Source organism: Zootoca vivipara, chromosome 13 (genome assembly GCF_965207765.1).
Source record: "Zootoca vivipara chromosome 13, rZooViv2.hap1.1, whole genome shotgun sequence".
NCBI lineage: Eukaryota > Metazoa > Chordata > Lepidosauria > Squamata > Lacertidae > Zootoca > Zootoca vivipara.
In genome coordinates, this window is record NC_142596.1 from 26,945,520 (window position 1) to 26,961,512 (window position 15,993).

Sequence of the window (15,993 nt, forward strand, 5' to 3'; positions counted from 1 at the left end):
GGATGTTTATTCATCTCACGCTGACATATACTGAGTCAGACCATTGGTCCATCTAGCTCAGTATTGTTCACACTGGCTGGCAGCAGCTCTCCGGGGTTTCAGAATGGGGTCTTTCAAGGCAGATGGCTCTTCCTCTATGGGTCTTCCTCTGCTATACAGTCTCTCATTACCTCATTTAACGTGATAAATAGCTTTAATACTATCAAGCAACCAGAGGAGTGCGGTCATTGGATTAAGGGGACTAGGCGAGTTCCCTAAATATTCCCCTGGGACCTCCTTCCCAAAGCCTGGGAAGCTTCCGGCTGGCTTAGGGAGGGAGGTATGATGCTCACGTGTGCAACATCGCAATGTCATATGCACATTGTCGTCCCCGCCCCCCAAATCGTGCTAGCAAGCTGACACCTCTGGCATTAACTGTTCCCCTACAAAAAAAATTCGTCGCACACCACTGCAAGCAACATATTAGATACCAACATTGCTCACGAAAATAAATATTTTTCTGTGGAGTGTATCTAAGAACAGGTTTGCTCTTTAAGTCACAAGTCTGCCTACAGTAGCAACAATTCTGAGAATCTGGGGGTAAACTGGAGCAATGGGGAAGTCATTGGCATGGCAGCAACTGGGCACAGTTAGCCAAACTCAATATGTCAGCATCAATGACAGATAAACAGATACTGTGATATTCCATGCTAGCTCTATTCAGACTAGACTCTCTGAAGTTAATACCGGTAACTTAGGTTAGGACCTGAATACAACCCATATAGTCCTAGACTGTGCCAAAAGTGGAGATGAGGGATGAACAAGCTATACCAGCCTTCGTGAAGCTGGCTCCCTCCAGATGTTTTGTACAACAGCTGGTGAGAATTGTGGTTACAAAAGATCTGGGGGGCACCAGCTTGGCAAAGCCTGAACTACACCACACCAAAGTGTTTGCAGGGCAGATAAATCCAGAATGGCTTAAGCAAATGAGTAAATCTTTACAAGTGGACATGGAAGGAGGGGTGGGGAGGAAATGGAAGGGTCACAAGCCAATTGGCCTTGAAAAAAATTTGCTTACAAATCTGGAAAAATAGGCATCAGATCCTGAGAATGAACTAAAACTCTCCCATGAAGTTTCTTCAAACTCAGCATAGACAGGTCCCCTTGGAAAAATATTTGGGGAACTGGTTTTTTCCTATCGTTAAAGCTGCATTCACCCGAACTCACGATTTAGCCAAAGGAGGAGAGCATTCCAGAAAGATTAAAACATCACAGGAAGATACTGACCTTCCTGTTACATGTGGGAGGGACAGCCTGCTCATTCTCAATTAGCTGGCAGCTTTCTCGGTTTAATTGCCCAGCTCATAAAGTGTGTGTTTTGCAAATGTCAGTGTCTTCACCAAAGTGGGGTGGAAGGAATAAGTCTTGTGCAACCTTAATGAATAAGGACAATCTGCCATCAGTCATGAGATGGCTTCTCGAGGGTAGAATAAATTCCAGGCAAACACCCACAAGCAACAGGAGGAAGCACTTTCACACACTTCTACTCTTCCCGCAAGAAAAAGGAGTTTGAAGCTTATGTTTAGTTTGCAAAGAAACAGGACCCCACTACCACCTCCATATACAGGCGCGCACACACCCAATCTTACACACAGTCTGAGGGACAAACAAAATTAAATCCAGCTGATGTTTACATGCCATCACTCACACTGGCACAAGTGCTTCATTTCCGATTATGAAATGGAAATATCCCTTTCAAAGGGAAACCAGCAGAGCTTAGCTGACAGATTTGGAGGTGCCTGTGATTTGCACAGGCTGGAATAATAATACAAGCAATCCGACCTAAGAGCCTCACTCAAGAGTAGGAAAGTTAGAGAATACCCACAATGTGCATGTTGGCAAGAGGTCAGGACTGAAAATCATGCAAGCAAATAGAAGTCATTTTTGCTAGGGCTGTCTTTTAAACCCACAAACATTACTTAAATTGCATTATTCCTTGCATTGTTTTTTGTCATTTTACTTCCATTGACAGCACTGAAATTAACTGTGTACATTTCAGCCACAGCTGAAAGAGAGGACTTGGAGAAAGAACTATGTATGTCACCTTGAGCTCCTTGGAGGAAAAAGGTGGGCTATAGATGCAATTTATTACTTATTATTATTATTATTATTATTATTATTATTATTATTATTATTGCAATGAATGCAATAGTCAGGTAAACTGAATGTGGTGCAAGCGCAGGCCAAAGAATCACAGGCCTAAGCCTGCAGCTATCCACTGAGCGTACAAAACTGCCTTACAGGAAGTCAAGCCTGCATCATCTTCTCTGGCTAGCAGGGTTCTCAAGTGGAGGAAAGTCATTGCCAACTCTGCTACCTAAGGCTGTTTTTCACTGTGGATCAGCATTCCTTAATCTGGTGCCCTCCAGGAGTTTTGGATTACAACTCCCCAGCCATCATGAATACGGGAGTCCTATTCCAAAACATGTGGAGGGCATCAGGCTGCTATGATGTTGGGAGGTTGAACCTGGTACTTTCCCTATGCAAAGCAGATTCTGCTCCACCAGTGAGCAGCACTGGCCCCTCCCCTGCTAGAAGAGCAATGACTTGACAGTGTACTCTAGAACTGTAGAACAGCAGGTTTTAGATTAACCCTCCACCCTGTAATTAATACAGGCAAGTCTCGACACATTTAACCACTAATAGCATTTCATTCAAGGCACACATTTTTCTTCTCAGATGAAGTTGCATAAACATCCACTCCCTATATACCGGTATGAAAAACACACAAACACACATCAGTAAACAGTTCAGTAAAGTATGCTTCTGAGCAATAGAGCAGGCTGAAGTAATTCTGAAGCATGGGAACATGCCGTTGCAACACTCTGTTGAGACTCCAAGAAGAAATCTACAACTTGGCCATAATGATTTCGTTCATCGGCAGATCTCCTCAGTTCTTTTAAGCAAAGCTGAAGATCCAACATTCTCTTCGGCTGCAATCGCTGGACTCTGCAGAGAAGCGGCCACTGATCTGCCTTCAGTTGGGTTAAGACTCCTGAGTTTGGAACAAGGAGGGTTATGTCCACTATCACTTGTTAGTAAAGTAATAGCTGTGTAATTTGGCACAGATTATCATTGATCCAGCCAACAGCAATCAAGACCCCACACATATCCGCATAAAATCCATATTCCCATGAGCAGTGCAGAGTAGGGAATGCTGGAGGAACTGGGGGAAGGGGGTGCAGTGGTCTGCATTCCACAGCTAGCTTATTTGACCTGAAACTCCTAACTGAGTTGCACACTAGAACATGGTCCCTCTCTGAAATCCACATTCCACCAAATTCTAGGTGGTCCAACATCTATCTGACACATATGGTTTATTTCTCCTACAGGTAAAAATAGCTCGGAGCAGCTAGAAAGTGTACAGCTGCTCCCATCTGTGATGCAAATGGGGCCACAAGTTCTCCTAGGATTGATGTGATATAGTAATGTCCCTTCCTATGAAATTGTATGGTAAGTTTCCAATTTCATAGGGAATTGGTAGTCCTCCAATGCCATCTTATTTAAAGCAAGAATCAGCATACATTTATTTTTTGAAAAATATTGCTATCACACTGAAGTGGCTTATGGCACAGAAGCAAAACAACAAAAAATAAACACTTTGCTGAGGCTTGTTTTAAGAAAATAAAATAAAAACAATACCAGATGTTACAAAGAACAACAACAGTGTTACAAAGAGTGTGGTAATTGCATGGGGTTTCTGGCCCTTGAAGTAAGCAATTCCTCCTACAGCATGACCACCTTAACTACTACTCCCTTCCAAGAAGTTATAAACCAGGATGGCAACCAAGGTGCAAACCTATGTAAAAGTTTGCAGGAAAGCTAATGCTGTCAGCATAGTCAATATCAGATGCTCAGCATTCTGTTTGCTCTCAAGAAAAGGGCCACCTTTCCCTTTCATCTGATCACATTAAGGGTCAGCAGACTCTCCACAAAGCTGTTTGCTGAATGCAAAATCTGAACAAAGGAAAGAAGCTGCCCACTGAATGTGCTGATAACCCTGTGCCCCAATTCAACTCCACAGCCTCCACACCACTCCCACCCCCAACTGATCCGGGGAAATACCTGGGGAAATTTAAGAACAGAGCTGTGATCAGCATGTACTGTAAACTTAATAAATTACATCAAGGGTGAGTAGAAGGCAGATTTGGATCTACTGGTAGATCTCTTGGGAGACTCGCAATAGATCAACATGGGTTGCTGACTCCCAGTAGCAACAACAAAAGGACCTTTTCCACCCAAATTAGGCTGCCAAAATGAAGAAAGTGAATTAGGAGCAGCATTTTGTGTGTGTGAAAGTCGGGTCCTGAAAAGAAATTTCTATGCTTGGAGGCACTCTGTTCTTTTCTTCCAACCATCTTTTGCACCCAGCTCTGGTTGGTGGATCTTGCGGTTGTAGCAGACAAATAGTAAATCTGGCAAACCAAACCTAAACTGCCCATTTCTCAGCTACATTATACTGTACAGTATTTATATTGTCATGGAGCAAGCATGCCAGCAAATGTGAAGGCTGCTTTTAAATTAAAGGAGTACAGAAACATCAGCGTGGGAATCTTTGTTTCAAAAAGAGGAGGTAATAACAGCATTCCTATAGTTACACACTGGGCCTGGCTTTCTATGACTACAGACACAGGATGACCTCGGATTGCCTCAACGTTGCTAATTAATGAGTGGTGCAAGTTTATGACCAGCAATTAATCCAGGCACAGCAGAAATTGCAGCATGCAATAGCCAAAGTCTGATCAATGAAATGGAAAACTCACACAGCAAGAGCCCCTCCTTGCTTCTGCTGCTGTGTAAGACGGGTGGAGTCATGGGTCTCAAAAAGTACTTTTCCACAAGATACAATTCATGGGGCAAAATCCAGTTGTGATTTTATAAAAAAAAACTGCCCAGAAAGAAGATCTACCTTAGGAGCAAAGTTCAGCAACTGACAGAAAGACTAACTTCAGTGTGCAGACAGATATTGCCAAGTCCGATTGCGATGAAGAGGCTACATTTCTCTCTGAGTTGGTGGCATATTCTAGGAGGAAACTGTCCTCCTCAAATTTGTTCTCTGTGTTCCTCATTTCTAGCCTAAACACACAAAACATCATCATCTTTCACTATCCTGAGTATATGCAGATTTTTAGCATTCCTCTCAATGGGCAAAGCTCTGAGTTCTGCCTGCATGAATCTCAACATCATTAGCCCTCATAAAAAAGAGTTACAACCATTTATATAGTTTATGACAGTTCTGAATCTTTCCCTGTCCGCCTTCCTTTTGAGGGGATTCATTCTAACCAAAATAGGTGTAGCAATCCAACTTGATTCCTTGGTTTGCAGCCTATTCCAAATTCAAAAGTAGGCTGATGAGAGCAAGAGTTCCTACACACCTCATCTTCTCACTTTACACATCCAAAATGTGTGTTCTCACAAACATACAATGGGCACAACCCTAGTACTATTTCATGTGCAAAACATGCAGACACACAAAAAATGTGCCACAAACATCTCAAGGAAAACCCTCCTTATGCGCTCATATTTTCGACATTTGAATCAAAACAGGAGATAAGTTTGAAGAAAATAATGCTGAGACAATGTCTAATTTCATGGTACATGTTATATGTCTACAGTATTGGCTTGCATTGGTCTGGATACCTTTGGCAAACAGCAATAATTTCCAGACAACAAAGCAAATGAGTTTTTGTAAATAAGAATTTGTTCTTCCAAACAGCTGATACATCACTAATGACTGATGTATGTGGTCAGGTAAGCTAATAATGGGCAAAGGAGATTCCACCCATTTGGAGTATACTCTAGCTATGGTTCAGTGGGTATGAATGTGTCAAACCAGCCTTGAACAACAGGTTCCATAGCAAAAAATAAGTCTGGCAAAATCTTTTAAAAATGAGCTCCCTCTAAAGAACGAGTTTGTGTGTACTGTACACAAGTTCTTTTAATTTATTATCCACTCTTCACCCTAAGGGTCCCTGAGCAGGTTAGAAAGTTCCTCCCTCCAGCATATTTATTGAGTCACTCTAAAAGTCACAAATTTCAACAGCTTGCCAAAAGCCATCCATAACCTTTCCTAAAGGGATTTGGTCAAGGGTGCACGTGGCTTTATTTTACTCTGACCATAATCTGATGAACATTTAAGGTTCTGCCTCAGTATAGAGGTTGATATGTTTTATACCTCATTTTAACTTAGCATGTATAAGTTAAACATATACATATAAAACATAAGTCTTAATCTAAAAAACATGTTTGGGGGGGGGTAGCTTGCTCAGCTCTACTGTTGCTTTCACAATCACAGTCAGCCCAATGTTAAGGTTCCCAATACCACTTTTTCTCCCATATACTGTATTAACAATCCATAACACCAAGAAGCAAAAGCATGTTCTAATTATAAACGCACTTCAGTACAGAGGCAATACACATTGTTCCATTTTCACACCTTCATTCATTTCCATATTATTATTACATATTATTTTCTATTGAAGTTAGATACCGCCGTATACCTGCAGGTCAGACAACATCTTTTGCAAGAGAAATGCATTCACCTTGTCAAGTTTGTGAGAGAGGTTGCCCTATTCCAGGGAAAAAGAACCGAGTTTAGACTTATGTGCTGCCTCACAGGAAGAAAGCAACAGAGCTGCAAAGTTCCCCTGTGACATGAGCAGCTCCAAAGGCTCAGCATCAAGCTGTTCCAATGATGGATGGGAGCATCATTTTCTGGGGATTGGTCAAAGGCTACCAACAATTTGAGAAGATTTTACTGAAGGAGAGACTGACACCAAACACAGCACACTAAAGGTGTGTGACAGCCACCAGCAAATTAAAAATACTGGAGGGTGGGGGAGATGCACTCCACAGTTATGGAGCATGAAGGAATAATTATAACCTGTCATGCAATCAAAGCAAAACAACAACAACAAAGTCCTCAAACAAATTATTCAGCGCCTTCCTCTCAGATCCCAACACAACACATGACCTCAATCTCTTCCCATGTGAATTCACCCTGAGGTGAATTCACCCTTCCTGATAACAAGAGTATGGTTTTCCGACATGCCAAATTAAAGATGACTAATTTAGCATGTATCTTGTCAAGAATCCCAGAGTCTTGTCATTGTGATGACAACCAAAGTCATTAACAGGTACACAACTCCACCGTGAAATTCCAGCACTAGCCCTGAAGTCATCAAGGTTTGTCTCACTTCACTTCCCACAGACATTAATGTGAAGTAATAGGCACACAAATGGATTCAGGCCTGTGGATCAAACACATCAGAGGTTCTCAGACAGTGGTCACAGACCACTGCTGAACTGCAAGCTCCCTTTAGGTGGTCCTGGGAGAAGTTGTGGAACAACTGGATTTCTTCTTCTTCTTTTTTGATGACTGACAAGACCATTTAGAGCTGGGACCAGATTATTGAACAGGTTATGGCCCATGATTTTCATACAACAGCACTAGTGCAATATGGGATTTTCATCACTCCACCTCAAGTCTAAATACAGAAGCAGGAAAAATGTTGCAACTGACAAACCCAACTTCAAATAACTTTTGTTCACAAGAACAGGTACATTCATCACATTAGAAAAGACAATACTATGGTTATTAAAATACTAGTTAAACATGCGCTTTGCTTTACAGAACAAAAAAAAGTTTCTTAAGTGGTTTGCTGAAAAAAGTTTGAGGACCAATAAACAACTTAAGTGAACAGGGCCCTTTCCTATGTACATTCAAAGAAAGCATAATTACCGGTAATCATTTTATGGCTGCTGTCCCAAATCTATATAGTTGTAAGTATGTCTGGCTAGAAGCAATGAAACTTATTTCCAACCATACACACTACTGCAACAGTTTTGACTTCACCCCCAGGGACACACTCCACTGTCTCTTGAGACAGTTGGATGTCAACAACACACTTTGGGGTGAGATACAATAAATCTTCATGTTTTGTGAAGTCATGTCAAACTCAATTGAATGCACAAAGTGTTCAACAACTCACTTTGGTGCTTTCAAGGGAAGCAGTTCAACCAAGAAGCCTTTTTAGTTCACTTCGAGAGCAGCTGAACAGTTTCCCAGATGAACTTATTTTCAAAAACATGGCACACAGCTTTCCATCTCTTTTGCTCTCACACAACATTTCCTGGGTGCTCCTATTTCAGCTTTGCTCAGCAAGTGCAGAGGATCGCTATGCAGGGGAGGCCTTCTCAACTGCACGTAAATTCTGCCAGCACCAGCATCAGGAGGAGGGCCAAACTCATTCAGCTTTTTATTTGTGTGTGTGTGACAACAAATGCAGAGCTTACGTTGCCCAGGAAAGTGCAACCCATGCAACAGAGGGAGGGAGGGAGGGAGGGAGGGAGGGAGGGAGGGAGGGAGGGAGAGATCTGTGGCAACTGGATTAAGGGCGAAAACTTTCCTACCTCGGGATTTGGATCTCCATCCTCCCCCACAAAAAAAAGAGGGCGAGGGCGGGGGCGGGGGCTTTGAGAACAATATGTCAAAACAAGGAAGAGCGTGACCTTCCTGCTGCTCCTATTGCCCCTCCCCCATTCCGTTTTACCCCATTTCCCTCCCTCCTCCAGACGACCCTCCAACTACCTCCCTCGCTGTATCCTTTGGAAAGGAGGGAGCTGCAAGCCAGAGCCCCCCCTGTTCTCCCCACTTTCTCTTTCCATCCCTCTGCCCTCGCCCTCACTTGGCCTGAGGCTGCCCCTCCCCCTCCCTCCCGCTCACTTGGCCTGAGGCTGCCCCTCACTCTCGCCCCCTCGGCGCCCCCCCTCCCCTGGCCCTCCTCCCAGCCACTCACCCCCCCGAGGCTGCCACCGCCTCCCGCCACCGACACTTCCTGCTTCCTCAGGCGGGACTTGAGGCTCTTCATGATGGTACTGCCGCCACCGCCGCCGCTGCCCCTCAGACTTCGGGACGGGACGACGCTCGGCGCCGGCGCCCCTTTCCTCGCCCCGCCCCTCCACCCACACCCGGCCAATGGGAGACGGCCAGGCCCCCGCTGCAGCCATTGGGGAGGCGGATCCGCGGGGGAAGGGCGGGACTTCCTTGGTCTCCTTCGCATGCCATAGCGGCTCCCCGAGCGAAGGCTCCACACCTGGGTCGGGAGAGGGGCGGGGCCGACCAGGTGCCTGTGGGGCCACGCCCCCTGGGCGGGCAAGAGGGCGGGAGGCTGGGCAGCTTTAAAAAGGGCCGCGCGGGCTTTGCGCTGGAGGACCGGCAGCTACAGCCTCCCGGATGGGAGGCAGGTTGGGCTGCCCTCCGCGCCTGCCATTGCGCGGACGAAATAGCCAGGCTCCAATGGCGCATCGAACACTCACGTTGCAAACTCTTGATCTGATAATGTTGACAATATTTTCTTGAACTTTGCTATTTTAACCCGATGTCAAACTCATTCTACATACCTATTTTATAGTTTTGTTTTTCATCTTTTTGGGGGGTATGTTTTATATACATTATAAAATGATAATAAATAAATTTGCCAAAAAGACACACACACCCCACAAACCTTGCTGAAGCTGAGCAGGCCTGGTTGTGTGGCCTGCATGGCCATCCTTGCAGGGAGGGCTTTCCTGGGTCCTGAAAGGGCCAATGGGTCAAGGCCCAGGATGGGCATAGCCAAGGGGGACAGTTGGCCCCTCCCAATCAATACAAATCAATACAAATCTAAGGTTCTGCCCCTCCCCTACAAATTGTGGCTACGCCCATGAGGCTCAGGGAAAATTAAAAGGAAGGAGTTATTCATACAGCACATGGTTAAACTCTGCAACTCAGTCCCAGAAGTGGCAGTGGGTGGCCACCAATCAAGAGGGCATTAAAAGAGAATTAGACAAATTCATGGAGGAGAAAGCTATCAATGGCTACTAGCTGGAGAAGCTGTTCTCTGCTGCCAGAGTTGGCAGCAGAAATGCTTCTAAATACTGATTGCGGAAACCACAGGAGGGGGAGAGGGGTCTTGAGGGTTTCCCACAGGTTGTCCACTGTGAGGACAAGATACTAGACGAGATGGACCACTGGCCCGATCCAGGCAGCTTTTCTTATGCTCTTAAAAGGATGGGTGGCTGGGTCCTGACCCCACGCCACCCCAAAAATAGGCTTTTAACGGGGGGGGATTTTTTTCAGAGTACCCAGTGGGAATAAAAGTTTTATGTGGGGGAAAAGAAGATGTAGAAAGATTGCAATCCAGTCCCCTATAAACCTACTTGGATTGCAATAGGACCCATTGCGGTAAGACTGCCAGCTGGCTGAAATTTGCATTGATGTAACCCAGCCTTCCAGCATGATGGGGACCGTCTGCATGCAGAGCAAATGCTTCGTCCTTGCCGAGCTGCAGCTTCTCTTTCCAAAGGGTTAAATGTCATGCGAGTCTGCCTCCTGAAGATGATGATTTCCACAAGATCGGATGGCCTATCTCAGGCATCCCCAAACTCGGCCCTCCAGATGTTTTGTGACTACAACTCCCATCATCCCTAGCTAACAGGACCAAGGGTCATCTAGTTAGTATAACACCCTGCAATACAGGAATCACAGCTAAATAAAACCTGACAGATGTGCATTCAACCTCTGTTTAAAACCCTCCAAGGAAGAAGAGTCATGCACCTTCTGAGGTGGTCCATTCCACTGTCAAACAGTTATTACCATCAAGGAGGTTCTTCCTAATGTTTAGTCAGAATTTTCTTCCCTAGCCTCTGGAGAAGCAGAAAACAGGCTTGCTCCATCTGGTCATGCTGGCTGCTTAGGGAAGGCTGAGGCAGAATAATTAAAGTCACATATGGAGCTGAAATCTAAAATATGAAGCCATTAAGAAAATGAGACAAGACCCCAGGGAACAGCTTAGATCATAACTGACTTATCAGGGCCCGTCTGTCGCGTCTAAGCCTCACGATGCTTTGCCTTGAGAGCATCCACTTCAGTTGCCGCAAGACTCTGTACACAGGTGGGCCAGTTCTCATTCATACTTTAGCTGTGATTCCTGCACTGCAGCAGGTTGAATTAGATGGCCCCCTGGGGTCACATTGACTCTACAATTCTATGATTCTAGCATGTGATTGCAAGCATAACGGTAAAGGTAAAGGGACCCCTGACTATTAGGTCCAGCCGCCAACAACTCTGGGGTTGCGGCGGTTACAGCTTCTGGGTCATGCGGCCACCGTTTACCTTCCCGCCAGAGTGGCACCTATTTATCTACTTGCACTTTGACATGCTTTCGAACTGCTAGGTTGAGAGGAGCAGGGACCAAGCAGCGGGCGCTCACCCTGTCGCGGGGATTTCAAACCACAGCACCACCCACGTCCCTGATTGCAAGCATAGGTCTGTGCAAAAGGAGGAGACAAGAGAATCTGCTGAGATGGGGGGAGGTTGGAGTTCTTTACAAGCTACAAAGCCATTGCTGCAAACCTTCTGAATGTTCCGAGATCTCTCAGTGCCACCAAACAGTTCCTGTTCTGAGCACAGGAATAGCCAGCAGCTATTTGAGGTGCATAATGCATGATAATCCTGGCCCCAAAAAACCAAGGGAGCACTCATAGAATCCTCTTGCTCAAACCAGTATGGTATATAGTGGTTAGAATGTTAGACGAGGACCTGGGAGACCAGAGTTGAAATCCCAACTCGGCAATGAAGCTCTCAACCGGGTGACCTTCGTCAACACCTCTCAGCCTAATCTCCCCCTATTTCAGAAAGTAAAACTCCAAACACAAAAGTTGTTGAACTTTAAAAAAAAATTGCCCAAAGTTGTTTAGCTTTTGTTGTTGTTGTTGTCGTTGCAAAATATCAAAAAAGAAGTTTTTGAGCCATTTCCCAGGAAAATCTCCAAAATCTAGACTTCTGACATTGGTTGCCATACGTCTGGATTTCCCTGGACATTTTAGCAATTTCCGCCCGGACACTGCTTCCAACTGCAGTATTCTGGCTATGTCCGGGAAATTTTGTATGTATGGCAACCCATTCATAAAGGCAAGAAAGGAAAAAGGAAACAATATGATCATTGCAAAGACAGGGACTAACGATTGGTTCCTACTCTCAACTACTCAAACAATCGCAATTCATGCCAAGATGCAGTTTGTCCATTTTAAAGTGCTGCAGACAGGGAGAAAAGTGGGGAAAGGCCCCCCACTTTTTTGCAGATTTATTGCCACATCAAGCCTCTCAGGATTTGACAACAAAATCGCCAAGGGCCAACCTTGATCACAGTGTAGCTTTCTGAAAAGCCCCGCATTCAAGACCCCCAATGGAGCGGCCACAATCTGAAAATAAATCCTCTAATTTTATACCTGCCCCCATGCTAGGAATTCAGGCCATGCTTGCGGGTGACCTAAAATTGTAGGAGGTTACAGACGTGATATTTATCATTTTAAAAGTAGCACTACGCTGGTGGCTGAGATGCCCCATGCCTCCTCCTCCCCCCCCCAACCCTGCCGCTGTGGGCTATTTGTAGTTTGGGGCGCATCAAGAACATACCAGACAGCTCTACCGTCTCCTGCCTCGTTTGTTTTCCCTCGCCCAATACAAATAAGGCAATTGCACGACATGCTGTAAACTTAACCTGCCGGGTGACACACAGCCGCAACAATCCGAGGCATGCTCCTTTGGGGTCAAAACCTTCCCCCGTGTTGCCTGAAATCTGCCTTCAAACGGGATGGAAAGCAGCCTGCACCGCTGCTCAAGTTAGAAAGGCAGTGGCATTTGGAAGGAAAGATTCCAGAGTCCAGAGGAAATGCTTTTACAGTTTGGACATTGAGAAGGCACAACTATGTTCACCCTGGCCTCGCGCCCTCTCTCCCCCCCCAACCAGGACGAATTAGGAGCAAATTGGCCCGTCATAAGCAACAAGAAGTTTGCAAGCCAAGGTTTAGTCACAGGGACACTGATCCAGCTTATCTTAACACACTTCAGCCAGTAATCCATCCTTGCACAGTTCAAGTGTTAATGAGAACCTGAAGAAAGAGTTGGGAGGGAGGGAACCGTCCCCTAGTACTGCCCTTCCACAAACTGGGGCGCCCCAGGCATTCTGCACTACAACTGCCAGCAGCCCCTCCCAGCATAGCTGTAGGAGGCTGGGGCTGATGGAGGTGGAGGGCACCTAGCTCTATCTCCAGCGTCAAAGCGGTGAGTGTCTTTGCTGCTATAGCCCCAAAGCACCAGTTAAGGTGGGGGAGATGACCTTTTAGCAGTAGGAGAACCTCCCCGCTTGCAGCCTTGCATATGCTGCTGTATGGCAAAGCCATATTTATAACGACTGAAAGAAACCCGCAAGCAGCCCCCCACTTCCTGCGGTTTCCAGCAACTGGTACTCAAAATTGTCGCTGCTGCCTCCAACTGTGGAGGCAGAGCAGATCCATCATGGCTAGAAGTCACTGATAGCCTTATACTCTACATGAATCTGCCCATTCCTCTTTTAAAGCCATTGCTGACCATCAGCGCCTCCTGTGGGAGCAAGTTTAATAATTTTAACTCTGCACTGTGTGAATAAGTCCTTTCTATTTATCTATCCCGAATCTTCCAGCATTCAGTCGACAGAGCATGAGACTGTTGATCTCGGGGCCATGGATTCGAGCCCCATATTGCGCAAAAGATTCCTGCATTCCAGGAGGTTGGACTAGATGATACCGTACCTTCCAGTTCTATTATTCTGCTTGCTGATTCTGCTTCACTGGACGTCCACGAGTTCTAGTGAGATGAGAGCGGGAGGAAAACCATTTCTCTATCCACTTTCTAAATGCCATGAATTAGAATATTCTAATTCAATCCCATGCATAATTTTATAAACTTCAATTATTTCTAACTCGCCTTTTCTCTCTACACTGAAATGCTGCAACCTTTCTTCACAGGACAGTCGCTCCCTCCGCTTGATCACTTTGGTTGCCCTTTCCTGAACTTTTCCCAACTCTTCAAGATCCTTTTTGAGGCGAGGCAACCAGAGCTGCACACAGTATTCCAAATACAGTGCAATAGGATGCTACCCTCATGGCCAGCACTGACCCTTGCTTCAGAACTGGAATCCAACTAACTAAGGCCACATCCTCTCTTGCTCTGCCGCCAACACTCGGCTTTACCTTTTGCGTTGGGCTTTTAGGAGTGGCCTGCACAGTCGTGGCACGAGGCCACTGTACAGATTCCTTGCTGATCTCCTCCAGCAGAAAGGGAACTTTAGCAGTAATGTCAGATTGAGGCTCACACTCTTAAGTAGCGCAGGACAGCCTTTGTCAAGCTGGTGCCCGCCAGTTTAAACACAGACTTCAAGACACCTTCTGGCCTCCCCAATGCAGCATCTGAATCAGGTAGGGGCAGAACCCGTGGCCCTCCAGAGGTTGCTGGAGTCCAGTTTCCATCAGCCCAGCTAACACAGCCAATGGACAAAGATAAGGAGGGGCTTCAGAGTCCTGCAACATCTGGAGGACCAAAGGTTCCCCACCCCAGATCTAAGATTTACTGTAAGTAGAAATACATGATGAAAGCAAGCCCAGCCTATTGTAAGAGCTGTTTGACAGTGAAACAGACAACCTCGGAAGGTGTAAACGCTCCTTCATTGGAGATTTCTAAGCAAAGGTTGGATGGCCAGCCACCAGGAATTCTTTAGTCGTGATTCCTGCAGTGCAGGGGTTTGGACTAGACAATCCTTGGGATCCCTTCCAACTCTACAATTCTATGATTCCAAGACAAAACAGTCACAGTGAGGGGGGGAAAGGAGGATTTTATTTAAAAAGTCACAACAGGATAGACATTCTTGGCCAACCCCCACCCTTCACTCCCAGTTGAGCCCCTCCAGAAAACAAAGTCAAGACAAAGAGAGAGCTCTGACTCCTATCTCCTTCCACTTCCCCGTCCTGTCCCCCATCCCCTGGCATAAAGGCACAGCGAACAAAGAATAGCAGCCTCACCCAGAAAGAGGCCATCTTTGAACTCTGGCGGACGTGGAGGAGGAAAGGATGGGCGATGCAGAGCCCTGGGACGGACAAGACGGTGCCTTCGGTCCTCCGCTGCAGCTTGGTCCGCCGGATCATTGGCTCCAATCAGCCAACAGAGCAAGAGGGGACAAGAGGCGGGCTTCTCGGGCATGCAAGCTTTGCGGGTATTGCAGAGGCAAATGGTGCAGGAAGCTGCTCCAACACCGAGCATGAGAGAAGAGGTCGAGCAAAAAGCAGTGGACCATTTGATGTGTCGCAACGGCAAAGGATATGGATAAGGTGAAAAGAAAACAGCCCCGGTGGAGGCAGGAAGCTGAAAATCAGATTGCTATGAGGGGGAAAGGAAGGAAAGGGCTGGGACAATGGAACAGCCCTGAAAAAACAAGGCACTCTCTCAAACACATAGCAGAAACAGCTAACTTTGGAGCAAGAGATTGGAACGAACACTAGCAAGGAAGGCTTAGGAGCTGCCGGAGAGAACCTGCCCCATGCCCAACCTTCCTCAAGCTAAGAGACTAAGAAACTAAGAAGAGCCTGCTGTCAGGCCCATGGCCCATCTAGTCCCAGTTCTCAGAGATGCCTGAGGAAAACCCACAAGCAGGATTTGAATGCAAGAGCCATCTCCCCTCCTGTGGCTTCCAGGAACTGGTATTCAGAAGCCTCCATTGTAGAAGCAGAGCAGATCCATTTCGGCTAGTAGCCATCGATTGCCCTCTCCTCCATGAATTTGACTCGTCTTTTAAAACCATCACCGTCTCCTGTGAGAGGGAATTCCAGAATTTAGCTATGCGCTGCTGCCCTCCAAGTGTTTCGGACCACAACTCCCGCCAGCCCCAGCCAGGTTGGGGAGGGCTGAACAGAAGCATGGGTGTGAAAGTGGGGCCAGGGAGCAGACAGCATTGCACCAGGTTCAAATCTCCGTCCTGTCAAGCAGCTGACTGATGGCCTTGGGCAGCAGGGAGCCTGGCTAAAGGCCGTTTCATGGGGGTAAAGGCCCCCAGTCCACCTGCAGAGCATTTTGTACCACCAAAGCCTCCCGCAACCCAATGT

At 46.3% G+C, this 15,993-nt stretch overlaps 1 protein-coding gene across 4 annotated transcripts in view; it reads right to left on the reverse strand.

Moving 5' to 3' along the window:
* UACA (uveal autoantigen with coiled-coil domains and ankyrin repeats) overlaps positions 1-15,180 on the reverse strand; it is a 54,523-nt gene extending 39,343 nt beyond the window's left edge. For 2 of the 4 annotated variants that reach the window (XM_088657375.1, XM_035130514.3), the window contains exon 1: positions 14,917-15,179. In XM_088657375.1, coding sequence (XP_088513501.1) covers positions 14,917-15,039 — 123 coding nt within the window. In that variant the 5' untranslated portion in view covers positions 15,040-15,179. Of the gene's footprint in view, positions 1-8,837; positions 9,000-14,916 lie in introns of those variants that run through there. The other 2 variants (XM_035130515.3, XM_088657376.1) reach the window with 2 other exon arrangements.
* Between the last annotated feature and the right edge of the window lie 813 nt (positions 15,181-15,993).